This window comes from Phodopus roborovskii, unplaced genomic scaffold, assembly GCF_943737965.1.
Source record: "Phodopus roborovskii unplaced genomic scaffold, PHOROB, whole genome shotgun sequence".
Classification (NCBI taxonomy): domain Eukaryota; kingdom Metazoa; phylum Chordata; class Mammalia; order Rodentia; family Cricetidae; genus Phodopus; species Phodopus roborovskii.
This window is the reverse complement of record NW_026125052.1, coordinates 21,554,748-21,568,972: the sequence shown is the minus strand read 5'-3', so window position 1 is coordinate 21,568,972 and position 14,225 is coordinate 21,554,748. Positions and strand designations below refer to the sequence as shown.

Here is a 14,225-nt window from a genome sequence, read left to right as displayed (position 1 = left end):
TTCCACATGTTAAATCTAAAGTGGATTGCTCAAAGGGTAAGATTAAAAATATTCAGGCTGTCACACAATGCCAGTTTAGGCTCAAGACTGATGCTGTACCAGGCTTCCCTGCTGATGCCTCAGTAACATCCTCACTTACAATGCACGATAGCAGCTCTAACAGGAAATCATGGAGTAAGAGATTTCATGTAATAACAGGACAATAAATAATTAACTAGAAATTTAACTTTCTATTATTGATCGGTTGTAATTTAAAACTCACATCCAAGTTAGCAAAGACTATAATGAGAGTATAGGATAGTTTCTAACCACTCAGAATAGAAAGAATTGGAAGTTTATCATTACATTTACCAGCTGTTGTTTTTTATTAGAGATTCTGCTTCCTAAGAGCTACAGGCAAGCTGGCTTCCACCCTTAAACTTACTGTTGTTGTGAGACGTTTCACTGATGTGTTCTGTCAGATAGTCCAACAATCCATCAAATATTTCTAGGAGATTCTTGATAGATTCCTTATCCCCTTTCACTATGTTTTCTCCTAAACACAGAAGACACAGATTTTAAGACATTTAAAAAGGAAATCAGAAAGCCTCATCGTTGTGGAATATTACTTTAGCTATGTACAAGTGTGCTGCATTTATTTTACCTGGCCTGCCTAAGGCACCTGATGGGTCTAATAAAGAGCTGAACAGCCAATAGCTAGACAGCAGAGGGTAGAGAGAGAGTAAACAAGAGAACCAATCTAGCTCTGAGAGGAAAGAGCCAGGGAGAAGAAGAGGGAAACTCCTGGGGCTAGCCAGCCAGGCAGTTCCAGCCAGCCAGAAGTGGAGTAGGATATACAGAATGAAAGAAAAGGTAAAAAGTTCCAAAGAGAAACAAGTTAATTTATAAAAGCGAATGGGACATGCTAAAATAAGGCTGAGCATTCACAACTATTAAGTCTCTGTGTATTTATTTGGGAGATGGTTGGTGGCCCAAAAGAAAGCCTGCTACACCTCATAAACCTTGAAATATATATGAATGCTGTTTGAGAATACAGGTATGAACTAATCAAGGAAAGGCAATTATATCAAAAACATCTGTTTCCTGCTGTTTGATTATATCTGAAGAAACAGAGGGTGGGGAGCTGAGTGTGGTATTTAATCATTCAATGGCATGTTCCTTTTCCTAGCAGCTAAGTATCTGTCCTAAGGAACAGCCAACTGATTTCTACTCCAGTTCCCAGAAGCTAATCTTTGGAAAGTCTCTAGTACAACACCTGGCCCATAAGAGACTACAGATAAACGTTAAGGTGGACATGGAGAAGTGGCCTGGGAAAACATAAGCCTCATTTGTTTAATGTCGTTCAAAATGGATTCTAATCAACACCAAGTCTGGATGGGACTTACTCCCTGTACTGTTCCCCCTCTGGGAAATTATGCCTGCCATTCAAAAAATACAGCAAAGGCAGACTCAAAACCTATGATTTGAGAATGTAGCCCGTGTACTTTGACCATGACATCAAACAAATCTAAATCAGAAATCTGATGTTTTCCTCTGCTACTGGTAAAAACAAAGTTTGATGGGCTTTTTAATTTTTAAAATAACAAACCAGAAATCATGTTTTCAAGTGCTGTTTTTTTCGTGTGTCCCAAGGGCATACTCAGACTTCTGCTTCGAGGATGGGGAGCACATGACGCCACCCATGCAACTACGCTGCCACCAGAGTGCAGGGCTTCTTCATGCTAGTGAACAAAGTGCTTTAAAAGAGACATAAGCAGTAAAAGAAGCTGCTCTCTGGCTGACCTGAATAGGTAAGCACATCTGCAACTTTCCATATGCCGTGCTGTCAGGGCAGCACTATACCAAAAACCTTCACAAGCCGGCGTTTTTATAACCTTGCTCCAGTACGTTTCTACAACACAAATACCAAGCTATTTGTGGAAACCTGAGGCTATAAGCCCAGCACTAAAGAGATGGGGTGGGAGGACCTGCCAAGAGTTTGAGGCCGGCCTGAGCTAACCGGTGAAACCAGTGGCCTTACACAAGGCTACTGTTTGGGAGTCTGCTTTAAAAAACAAAAAAGGGGGGCTAGAGAGATGGCTCAGCCTTTAAGAGCACTGGATGTTCTTCCAGTGGACCCAGGCTCAATTCCCAGTACCCACATGGCAGCTCACAACTGTAATTCCAGTTCCAGGGGATCTGACACCTTCACACCAATACACATAAAATAAAGTTAAATAAATTACTTAAAAAAAAAAAAAGAGCTAGATGTGGTGACACAAAGCTTTGATTTCAGCATTAGGGATGCAATCTCTAGGGATGGATCTCTGAGTTCTAGGCCAACTAAGGCTACATAGTGAGGCTGTCCTAAAACAAACCAGCGACTGTCTGTAGTCAGATGATGAAGTAAGTAATTCTGCTGCATTGCAACAAGGCAACTCTAAAATAACCCCTCCAAATTAATCAAAGTGGATCAAGACCATGTACTCACCTAGAATTGAATTAAAATATCTCACTAAAATAGTGTATGGCTCTTGTCAGTTTGTTAAGATATAAATGACCTCTCTTAATTCCTGGGGGGGAATAGTGGCACACACCTTTGATCCCAGCACTTGGGAGTCAGAGGCAAACAGATCTCTGTGAGTTTGAAGCCAGGACAGCTAGTGTTATGTAGGGAGAACCTGTCTCTAAAAAATAAAAGAACAGAAAAAAAATTTATCTCCTTGAAATATCAAAGCCTTTTTTATGATTAAGATACTTGGAAGTTTCTATGATTCTCAGTATTCACTAGCTTATACTCTTAGAATTCTTATCCTTCAGTCTGCAAATATGAATACATGTGGTATGTTTTATTTTGACTGCAACATAGTGTACACTGTATTATTCAGGAAAAAAAGCTTTAAAAAACAGTTTACATTAAATTGTATCTGTGTCTGTGTGTGGTACTGGAGATTGAACCCAAGGCCTCCTACACTCTAGGCAAGCACTCTACCAATTAAATTACATTTCCAAGTGTTTTAAATAAATAACATGGTTCAAAATTAAAAAAAAAAATCTAGGGGGCTGGAGAATTCGAGACCAGCCTGGTCTACAAGAGCTAGTTCCAGGACAGCTTCCAAAGCCACACAGAAACCATGTCATGGAAAAACAAAACAAAACAAAAATAACCAAGATTCTACCATTTCATTAAATTATATAATTATCTCATGAGTAAGCATATACTAACCTGTTATGTGAGACAAGCTGACCTGAAGGTAATCCAAAGCTAGTGAATCAATCACAGATTGTACATTGTGAGCATCATCTTCTTGACTCCTGGAAATAGCTATGAGGTCTGTAGAAGAGGGAAAATGGCATCATTTTTGATCTTTGAAGGGGTAAAGTTGAGACAAAAAAAAAAAGTGTGTGTATATATATATATATATATATATATATATATATATATATATATGATGTACTAGTCAACTCGTACTGTGACTAGGCTTGTGAATAAACTCCACTGCTATAAAAACAATTCAAAACAGGATTTATAGAGCCTAAGTTCTATGTACTAGAGTCTGTAATGGTTGACACTTATTAATCTAAACTTACTTTTCAATAATCTTTACATAGTGGTTAAATGTTTTTCACCTAATGCATGAGTATACCCTATGGAAACATCACGTAGAGGAATAAACAGAAGTCCTTATATTCAAGGCATTAAGATAATCTAATAACAACAGCAAGGCTGGGTTTGATGACACATCTATAAGCTCAGCACTGGAGAAATGGTAGCTATATTATGAGTTTGCAACTACGTTAGTCTATATAACAAGACCTGTCTAAAAAACAAAAAGATACTTAAACCCCTAACTATGTGCTGCTTTCCTTGACAAAGTAAAGCAAAACTAAATCCTAAATCAGTCAGGTATGTTGGAACATACCTGTAATTCCATCTTTGGGTAGGCAAAGTACAGCCTGATCTACATAGCAAGTCCTGGGCCATCTGAGGCTATAGGTGATACTATGTCTTAAAACCAAAACCAGAACACCAAAACACAGCAGGTGTTAAAGTAGTCATTTTTTACATACCCTGTCTGGGAATAACATAGAAACTAATGTATAGAGGAGAATATGCAAAGATCTTAATAGCAAGGCAAGTGTCTCCTCTGGGCAGAGTGTCGCATGCCCTTAATCCCAACACTCGGGAGGCAGATCTCTGAGTTCAAGGCCAGCCTGGTCTACAGAGAGAGTTCCAGGATAGCCAGGGCTACACAGAGTAACCCTGTCTAGAAAAAACAAAACAGTAAGATGAACCTTAGACAGTTGAAATTAACATCAAGCTACTACAACCACAAGTCAAAGCATTGTTCTAGAAAATGTGGAAGACATTCATTCAAGTTAATGGTGGGGAAAGAGAAGGATACTAATTTTATAGCAATTTGTACATATCAATAAGGGACAAAGGAAGCTGTATGGAACCTATGGATAAGGGATCTTCATACTTAATAGAAGACACACAATGATTTGACACCTAAAAGGGCAATCACAGTAAGTCATATTCATTGGCTGTCTTCTTAGTAAATTTGGTTAACAAAGTTCTAACAGCATTTTTTTTTTCTTTCCTTTTTTCTTTTTTTTTTTTTTTTTTTTTGAGATAGGGTTTATATAACTTTGGATTTCACTCTGTAGACCAGCCTAGCCAGCATACCCCACTGCAATGTTAATTCTTATGTTTTTGGTTGTGAGCCTAGCCTTTAACGGCTGAGCCATCTCTCCAGCCCGCAATGTTAATTCTTATCTATAATTAGTAGTTATATAAGACTCAACAAATTTCCAAGATCCACTCAAATTTTTAACCTTGAATTGAAGGTAGTTACAGAAATAATGACTCAAAAAGGCATGAATGAATTACACAGGATTGGATTAAATGGGGATTAACTCAAATGCCAAACTATTTCATCATGGCTGTTATTGTGGGTGAGGTTCATAATGTACTTATTAAAGCAATTAGTGTCATAGTTGGATAGAACTAAGATGTTGAAAGGGAAACAAAATTCTATGTCAAAGGAAACTCATGACATAACAAAATTATTCTCACTTTTTAGTACCCTTACCTGGTACCTTTTCTCCCAAAATGGATTGATAAAGTGCAACAAAAACATTAGCATCACAGTCTTCAAGTTGATGTATCCTCAGGTGTATGTGACATTTAAAAAGAAGGTTATTGGCAATTTGTACCCATTCTGTTGGGGAAGAAGGGGGTGGGATCAGTCTTCAATAGCAATAGAAAAAGTCAGATATACATCCCCCCCCCAAAAAAAAAAATCAATGACACACAAGCATATACGCTAAAAACTGTAGAAAATACGGACTTTGGTCATGTAATTGCAAATACTCAATTGGGAAAAAAAAATTTCAAAAGACATGTTTAATTTCCTGGCATGACTTCCAGTGCCACATAGCTTCTACACAGTCAAAACTATTGTGTCAACCCAACTTTTACTCTTGCAACCTAAAATCCCATCTACCAGTATTTTTATCTTACATGGGTGTTTTTAGTTACATTTATAGATGAACAGGAATGTCCTAAGACAATTGTAAATGATAATCTGAAGTTGCTAGAATCTGATGGAGGTGGCTCCAAATTCCCAATAGTTTTATGCAATTATCTTGTGTACGTTACGATCTCTCTGGTGCCCAAACAAGTGATTGATTTAGTCTGTTCAAAACTGGAATAATGACCACACCGACACTAATGCATTTGTTTCCTTTTTTATTATATTTGCAGTATAAGGTAAACATGAGGAAAACATAAACACAGCGCTAAGCTCTCAACAGCACATTAATACTGCTCAGGTGCCACATTTTTTTTTTTAAACAGCTCTTGCCCTCATATAGTGCAAGACCAAATTTAAGGGTCTCAGCAATAAATTCTGAAAGCTTGAAACACCTGTATCCTGAAGTGATTGAGTATTAAAGACAAGGCACTTTAGAAGTGGACAGATCTCCAGCATAAGACGAACAGATGTTCTGGAGACAATAGTCTGAATGTGCTATGCCCATTTCTCACAGCAGACCAAGCCATGACAACCATTTTGTATACTGCTCTGGAGAGGAGGCAAGCGTCCTGGACAACCGAATCAACTGGCTTTTCAAAGCCAGTATTAGACAAAGCCGGTTACTCTAGAGGACATCAAAAGATCTTATGAGTGCTACGCCTCAAAAAATCAATACAGAAGTAGGTTCCGCCTTAGTGCCCACAAAGCAAAGGAAGGGGACACAGCCTGTGGGTAATGCCCCACAGAATTCAGGTCAGAGCAGGATCCTCGGACTGTCCGTAAAGACAGGATGCGGGTGTTCCAGCCTCGCCAACGAACCCGTCTGTCACGTCCCTAGTGTCCGTTCCACGCCTAGGAACCCCACGAGGTCTCGCGGCTGAGACCCTAAAATCAGAGACTCCCCCCCGCGATTGCGACTAGTGTCCAGCAGTCAGGAGCCTCTCCAGAAGCCCAGACACGGTTCCGGTCGGCCCGAGGCCAGCTGGACGCTGCAGTACACACACACTAGGGCTCCAGACCGAGACTCACCAGCCTCTGAGCTGGCCATACCGCCAAGAAAGGTCACGGCCGGACTCCGAGCCGAAAGCGAGCGCGGGCGACGGTGTCCTGGAAGGGCCGAACCGCAGGGAGCCGTAGGGGGCAGGAGGGGGTAGGAACCAGGGAGCGGAGAAGGAGGGCTGGAAGAGGGAGGGACGTTAAAACGGCTTCTCGCCGCTGATTGGTCATCGGAGAAGCACTTCCTTTCGCAGCGCGCGCTCCGGCGGCAGTTTGCGGGCCCTAGCACCATTCCCCGCGGGCAAGATCCCGCTTAAGGGTTCTCAGGTCGGCCGGCCAGGCAGCCCGGTCACCCCGCAGCCCGGCCGATCTCCCCGGGGCATCGGAGCAGCGCTTCCGGTGAGTTTGTGGCCGGGTATCCCTCCGCCGACGCCAAGCCGAGAAGTAGTGCGGCCCGCCGAGCCCGTGGGGCCAACCACGTGACCACTGCGGCTCCACCTCCCGGCCGTCGTCCTCGGTGATGGGCGTGGGGGGGTGCTGTGGAGACGTAAACATCTTCAAGAGCAGCCGACGAGGTGGCTGGTGCTGGCCATTTTAAGGACCGGCTGGGCACGGGGAAGCAGCTTGTGTGTGAGGTGTGGCAGGACGGCAAGGGGTGCGGGGACGAGGCGTTCCGGCGGTGTCACCCTGCAGGGGAGGGGGTGACAAACGGGCGGCGGTGAGGGAGCGCCGGCGGGGGGAGGGGCGGGGACATGGCGGATTCCCGAACGCCAGCGGGCGTTGAGGCCTCCAGCCAGGGGGCGGGGTGATTAGGTCATAGAGCGGCTCCCAGCAGCCTTTGCGGCGAGGAGGCGGTCCAGACTATAAAAGCGGCCGCCGGGACGCAGCCGGCACCTCATTCATTTCCATCGGTCCTCGGGTGCGCAGCTCCGGCCTCGTCACCGCCGTCCCTCCGCCGGTGACGCCCCCGCACAGGCTTCGCCGCCGCCGCCGAGGCCCCCCGCTCAGCGACTCGTCGCGACCGGATTCTCTCTCGCCGGGTCTTTCCCGCTCACCGCAACCATTGACGCCATGTCGAGTTACTCCAGCGACCGAGACCGCGGCCGGGATCGAGGGTGAGTGTGACTAGGGACCTGTCAGGCCGGGCGGGTGGGGGATGGGAGGGCGGCGCGGCGGGAGCTCGTCTCCCCAACCGACCCTCGGGCGCTTCTGGGAGGCGGCCTCGCGTTTCCCTGGTAGCTTAGTAAGAGGCGTTCGAGGCGCCGCGCCCGGCGATTGGGCTCCACCTCGCTCGTTTTGGGTTTGGGAGGGCTGGGGCCCCTGGCGCCCCCCGGCGACCTCGCGGCTGTTGCGGGAAGCCCCGCGGAGCGTGTGAGGCAAGGGAGCGCGGCCCCGAGGCGGCGTTCGGGCCAGCCTTCCGGCGGCTGTTCTCGGGGGTCCCCGGTGTTAACCGGGGAGTAGAGGGGTCGGGCTTCGAGGCCATCCGTGCCGTGGAGGGTGGCGAACGTCGGCGGGTTCAGCCATGGTGCCGAGCGGCGGCCACAAAATGCCGGCTTCGGACATGGCGGCGGCGCCTTTGTTACCCCGCCCGGCGGAGGCGCTCAAAATGGCAGCGTCGAGAAAATGTGGCGCAGAGAGAAATGCGAGACAAAGAAGGAAGCGCCGCCCCAGCGGGAACGCCGCCCGGCCCGGGACTCCTCCCCCGGTTGTCGCCGGCTCCTCCTCTTTTCTCCTCGCGTTATATAATTTTGCTACCTCGGTTTGCTGCGCTTCCGCGGTTCGCGGCGTGTTCACCCCTTCCTGCCCTGCCCGCAACACCCTCCCCGTTCACCTGCTCACATCGCCTGCGCGGCGCCCTTGTTTAAGATCAGCTCCTTTGGTGGGAAACAGTGGCAAAAATAACCTTGTTAAGCTCCTCCCTTCTTGCCCAGCTCCTAGAGTCTAATTCCTAAGCTCTGGGGAGGGTATATAGAGCCTCAAGCTGTTTGTCCTTGTAATCTGAACTTCAGACGTTGAGGCAAGTTTCCGACCTGGTAAATCCAGGCTGCTTGTTTGGCCTCAATATTGAGTGTGCGTGGGACTACTACACAGTAAAAATACTGGGCCAGTTGTGGCTGTCTAGAGAAATGACTATGGGGAGGGGTTCCAGAAATGCACTTTGGCTCGATATCAAGACATTAAATAAAATGTGGATGCAGACATATATAGCAAGAACAACTCCTTCACAATGTGGCTTTTTCTTTTTTTACCCCGTAGGTTTGGTGCGCCAAGATTCGGAGGGAGTAGAACAGGACCCCTCTCTGGGAAGAAGTTTGGAAATCCTGGGGAGAAACTAGTTAAAAAGAAGTGGAATCTTGATGAGCTGCCCAAATTTGAGAAGAATTTTTATCAGGAACACCCTGATTTGGCCAGACGAACCGCGGTGAGTGATTTTAATGTGGCCTTTACTGGGTAACAGCCCTCATCTACTCAGTTGCATGGAAACTGACAGGTGTCTTGTAAATGTCTCTTTTGATTTTGAGATGTCCCATTGAATTCTGTGTAAAATTTTAAGGCCAGGTGTAATGGAACTGGCCTTAAATCCCATCACTGGGGAGACAGGCAAGCCAATCAGCCTGCTTGTGCTACAGACTTTTTTTTAAATAAAACTATAAGGTAATTTTTGTTTAAGTGGGTTTTTTTTTTTTTTTTTTTTTTTTTGATTGTTTTCAAGTAAATGTAGAGGACTTGTCAGTGCAGTTGGCTGAGGTTTGAGGCTGGGATCATTTGTTTTTCAGCAAGAGGTAGATACATACAGAAGAAGCAAGGAAATTACAGTCCGGGGTCACAACTGTCCAAAACCTGTTCTGAATTTTTATGAAGCAAACTTCCCTGGTAAGGACTAATTTTCATCTCAATTCTTTTCGTTTGTTCCCTTTGTTCCCTCTTGCCTACGCTTGTTTTTTTTTTTGTTTGTTTTTTTTTTTTTGCTAACATGGTATTATTGGTTACAGCAAATGTCATGGATGTGATTGCAAGGCAGAATTTCACTGAACCCACTGCTATTCAAGCTCAGGGCTGGCCAGTTGCTCTAAGTGGATTGGATATGGTTGGAGTAGCTCAGACTGGATCTGGGAAAACATTATCTGTAAGTTTAGAAAAACTTGATACATCCTGGGAGTGGTGACCTGGTAAGTCTTTATAAAGGGTTTTAATAAAATTTGTGTGTTTTCACTTTTCCTCTCCCAACAGTATTTGCTGCCTGCCATTGTCCACATAAATCATCAGCCATTCCTAGAGAGGGGTGATGGGCCTATTGTAAGTATGTCTTGTAAATTAGAGATTTGTAGACTACATAATCCCACTCAGTTTGCTAGAACTGGTTTGACTATAGCTGAAGAATGGAACTTAACAATTTACAACTAGTGTCCAAGAATAGTAAGCCTGAATTCAATCACTATAACCCTACAAGTAGAGAACCAGCTCTTCTGCTTTTTGTGTGCTCCCACATACAAAAAGTCTTTATCCTGAGCATAGTAGTCCATGCTTATAATCTCAGTACTATAATCCCAAGCAGAAACTAGAGGATCCAAGAATTGGAGGCCACCTTCAATGACAGAAAGCCTTGTCTTACATAATTTTTGCCTCCCTTAGTGCTTGGTGCTGGCACCAACTCGAGAACTGGCTCAGCAAGTGCAGCAAGTTGCTGCTGAATACTGTAGAGCCTGTCGATTGAAGTCTACTTGCATCTATGGTGGTGCTCCCAAGGGACCACAGATTCGTGATTTGGAAAGAGGTATATGATCATAAAGGGGCTCTTTTGTCACTAGTGGGATGAAAGTTCTACATGTTATAGTTAAATTTATTTTACTCCTTTAATTAAAGGTGTGGAAATCTGTATTGCAACACCTGGAAGACTGATTGACTTTTTAGAGTGTGGGAAAACCAACCTGAGAAGAACAACTTACCTTGTCCTTGATGAAGCTGATAGAATGCTTGATATGGGATTTGAACCCCAAATACGGAAAATTGTGGATCAAATAAGAGTGTGTATCCTTGTGTTCTTGTAAAGATCAGTTCTAAGTTTACTCTTAGGGTTACAGTCTTAATTTATTTCCCAAAATTTTTTAGCCTGATAGGCAAACCCTAATGTGGAGTGCAACTTGGCCAAAAGAAGTAAGACAGCTTGCTGAAGATTTCCTGAAAGACTATATTCATATCAATATTGGTGCACTAGAACTGAGTGCAAACCATAACATTCTTCAGATTGTGGATGTGTGCCATGATGTAGAAAAAGATGAAAAGTAAGTTTAAATCTTAGCAATTTCAGAAAATCTTGATTGTATAAGAGTAATTTTCAAAGTTGTCTTAAAATGACATTTAGTGTGGTATAGGATCTTTTTAAAATGTTTGTTGTGGATATAGCTTGATGATAAACCACTTACCTGCCTGACTGATGTAAGAAAAAAGCTTGAGTTTGAACCTAGCTACTACACCACGATACAAGCATGCAAAGTTGTATGCCAGTCTTTATGAAAGCTGTTGTGCTTGCCTAGTTAGTATTTAACAGTACTTCCTGTAGGAAAGGAAAGCTATGTCACAAACTCTCCTAAAGGACCAAGAACAGAAGTGGTTTAGTGGGTGTGGTGTTTTGACTTCCGTAGATAAGTTTCACAACCCCCTTTTTTTTTTTTTTTTTTTTTTAAGTTGATTGTCCCTTTTTAAAATGACAACTTACTTGTTTCTCTTTAGGCTTATTCGTCTAATGGAAGAGATCATGAGTGAGAAGGAGAATAAAACCATTGTTTTTGTTGAAACCAAAAGAAGATGTGATGAGCTTACCAGAAAAATGAGGAGAGATGGGTATGTGGTTTCCTGCATCATGTCAGACTTTGTACAGAAGTACTTCAGTCAGAAAGTAGAATTCTGTGGGCATCATGTGTGTTGCACTGGATAGTATAATCATACAAATTAATTTCAATGACAGTGTAGTGGTAAGAGCTCAGGGATATAATTCTGAGTGGGAGAGCACTTGAAGTACTGTAAGGTTAAATATTGGTAGATTCTGTCTGCCTTTGGGTTTTAAATGTGAGTGCACTAATATAACTTGTTAATATAGGTGGCCTGCCATGGGCATCCACGGTGACAAGAGTCAACAGGAACGTGACTGGGTTCTAAATGGTATGTATTTCAAATAAGATGAAATTTGTACCAACAACTTGATAACATTTGCTTGGATTAATGATCATTTATGTGTATGTCTTTGTAGAATTCAAACACGGAAAAGCTCCTATTCTGATTGCTACCGATGTGGCCTCCAGAGGGCTAGGTTAGTACAAACTCGAATTCATGGCTTGGTTTCCCAGAAGATCTCCGTGTAGTTTTTTTTAAAGAAAGTTTATTGCTTTCTTTAACCTCTGCATTTTTTCTAAGTTTTTTTCACATAAAGGTGCAGTCTTTGTGGCAAGGCCTAGGCATGACAATCGGAGGACTCGAGGGGGATGGAGGACTAGTGATCGGCTGGCTGCTTCCAGTCGATTAGAGAGGTGAAAAGCTGAAAGTGTGCCAGTAATCTTCAAAGGGCAGAGCATACCACTTCTGCCCCATAAACTGTTCTCTCCGGGGAAAATGGGAGTTACCTCACAGTTCACTGCCGTGGTATTTCATCTGTCCCATGCTTTGCATGATTGCCATGGTACAGCATTGTTTCAAACTGTTCACTGTGATCTGTGGGTCTTTGAGTTTCAGTGAGTTTGCTGAAATGTCGAAGAAATATTTCCAAACTTCAATGTTCAATGAAATTTTTGTTCAAGTTTGAAATGGAGAGAGCAGCTTTAAAAGGTACTAAGCCTTTTACAAATTGGTGAGTACTGGCACATGAGACCTAGAGCAGGATCAACTTCTCACACGTAGTCAGTGGGAAAAGAAAGTGCCTTGAAAGTTCCTCCCTCACCTACACAGTAGTCGTCATGTCGAGACCTGCCAGAGAGAGACACATTCTCAAGTGAATCCTGGCTTCTTGGAAGCGCTTGCCTAGACGAGACACAGTGCATTAAAACAACTTTTGGGGGACAGGTATGTTTTTCTTGCAGCTGCAGTTGTAAGGTCTTGGCAAGACAAGCAGTGTGGCCAGAATTTTGAACTTCTGATGAGTGTAATGCAAAGGACCTTATACATTTTTCTTAAAGGTCCTCAAAAATGAGCACATGAAGAGGTTGCTGTGAAACTTTTAAGTGGCCCTACTGCGCAGAAGCACTCAGATGTCACTTGATGATCTGTAAGGGGACTTTGCCAAATTGGGAATGTGCTAAGGAGAATACACATTCCCTTGATAGGCTGTCAGTGGGAGGGTGATAACTTAATACAGCTGACATGTGCTTTTTTTTTTTTTTTTTTTTTTTTTTTCTGCCCCACCCTCTTTTTTTCTACCTCAATGGTATTCCTACAGGAAATGGATAACCATTTTAACTGTATTTTTTGCAGCCCGTACCTTCTTGGGAATACAATTGTCTAACTTTTTATTTTTGGTCTGGCTGTTGTGGTGTGCAAAACTCCGTACATTGCTATTTTGCCACACTGCAACACCTTACAGATGTGGAAGATGTGAAATTTGTCATCAATTATGACTACCCTAACTCCTCAGAGGATTATATTCATCGAATTGGAAGAACTGCTCGCAGTACCAAAACGGGCACAGCATACACTTTCTTTACACCTAATAACATAAAGCAAGTGAGCGACCTTATCTCTGTGCTTCGGGAGGCTAATCAAGCAATTAATCCCAAGTTGCTTCAGTTGGTCGAAGACAGAGGTTCAGGTAAGAGATGTTACAGGTAGTTGGGGTCACCTCGTTGTCTACAAAGCCTATTTTAAATGGGATTGGTAGGGTAAGTAGTTTATGTTGAAACCTAAAATCTGAAAAACATTTAGCTGGCATGTCAAGAAAGCTACCTAACTCCTTTGTTAAGCACGTTTATGCCACAGATAAAATTGACCCGTGTTTGCTTATTTTCTTAACAGGTCGTTCCAGGGGTAGAGGAGGCATGAAGGATGATCGTCGTGACAGATACTCTGCAGGCAAAAGGGGTGGATTTAATACCTTTAGAGACAGGGAAAATTATGACAGAGGTTATTCTAGTCTGCTTAAGAGAGATTTTGGGGCTAAAACTCAGAATGGTGTTTACAGTGCTGCAAATTACACCAATGGGAGCTTTGGAAGTAATTTTGTATCTGCTGGTATACAGACCAGTTTTAGGACTGGTAATCCAACAGGGACTTACCAGAACGGTTATGATAGCACTCAGCAATATGGAAGTAATGTTGCAAATATGCACAATGGTATGAACCAACAGGCATATGCATATCCTGCTACCGCAGCTGCTGCGCCTATGATTGGCTATCCAATGCCAACAGGGTATTCTCAATAAGACTTTAGAAGTATATGTAAATGTCTGTTTTTCATAATTGCTCTTTATATTGTGTGTTACCAGACAAGATAGTTATTTAAGAAACATGGGAAATGCAGAAATGACTGCAGTGCAGCAGTGATTATGGTGCACTTTTTTCGCTATTTAAGTTGGATATTTCTCTACATTCCTGAAACAATTTTTAGGTTTTTTTTGTACTAGAAAATGCAGGCAGTGTTTTCACAAAAGTAACTGTACAGTGATTTCAAATACAATAAATGAAGGCAATGCATGGCCTTCCAATAAAAGATATTTGAAGACTGAA

General features: G+C 43.2%; 2 protein-coding genes across 3 annotated transcripts in view; one reads left to right on the top strand and one right to left on the bottom strand.

Moving 5' to 3' along the window:
- Positions 1-6,807, bottom strand: part of Cep95 (centrosomal protein 95) — a 26,200-nt gene extending 19,393 nt beyond the window's left edge. Inside the window, exons 1-4 of the mRNA XM_051179413.1 lie at positions 6,549-6,807; positions 5,076-5,204; positions 3,206-3,313; positions 425-535 (exon numbers count right to left, since the gene is read on the bottom strand). Coding sequence (XP_051035370.1) covers positions 425-535; positions 3,206-3,313; positions 5,076-5,204; positions 6,549-6,807 — 607 coding nt within the window. The remainder of the gene's footprint in view (positions 1-424; positions 536-3,205; positions 3,314-5,075; positions 5,205-6,548) is intronic.
- Ddx5 (DEAD-box helicase 5) lies at positions 6,805-14,225 on the top strand. Of its 2 annotated transcripts, XM_051179299.1 has the most exons (14): positions 6,805-6,914; positions 7,443-7,630; positions 8,772-8,937; positions 9,293-9,389; positions 9,509-9,642; positions 9,747-9,812; positions 10,149-10,290; positions 10,380-10,540; positions 10,626-10,798; positions 11,247-11,357; positions 11,614-11,675; positions 11,764-11,823; positions 13,087-13,311; positions 13,515-14,225. In XM_051179299.1, the coding sequence occupies exons 2-14, from the start codon at positions 7,587-7,589 to the stop codon at positions 13,919-13,921; spliced, it is 1,848 nt and encodes a 615-aa protein (XP_051035256.1). In that variant the 5' UTR covers positions 6,805-6,914; positions 7,443-7,586; the 3' UTR covers positions 13,922-14,225. The 2 variants fall into 2 exon arrangements, with proteins under 2 accessions (XP_051035256.1, XP_051035247.1); XM_051179290.1 differs by lacking the exons at positions 6,805-6,914; positions 7,443-7,630 and adding an exon at positions 7,950-8,220.

Coding starts and splice junctions, on each gene's coding strand:
- Ddx5 (XM_051179290.1), top strand. CDS start 8,156: ATGCGAGACAAAGAAGGAAGCGCCGCCCCAGCGGGAACGCCGCCCGGC. Junction 9,643..9,746: donor GATCTGGGAAAACATTATCT/GTAAGTTTAGAA, acceptor CTCTCCCAACAG/TATTTGCTGCCTGCCATTGT. Junction 10,799..11,246: donor GATGTAGAAAAAGATGAAAA/GTAAGTTTAAAT, acceptor GTTTCTCTTTAG/GCTTATTCGTCTAATGGAAG.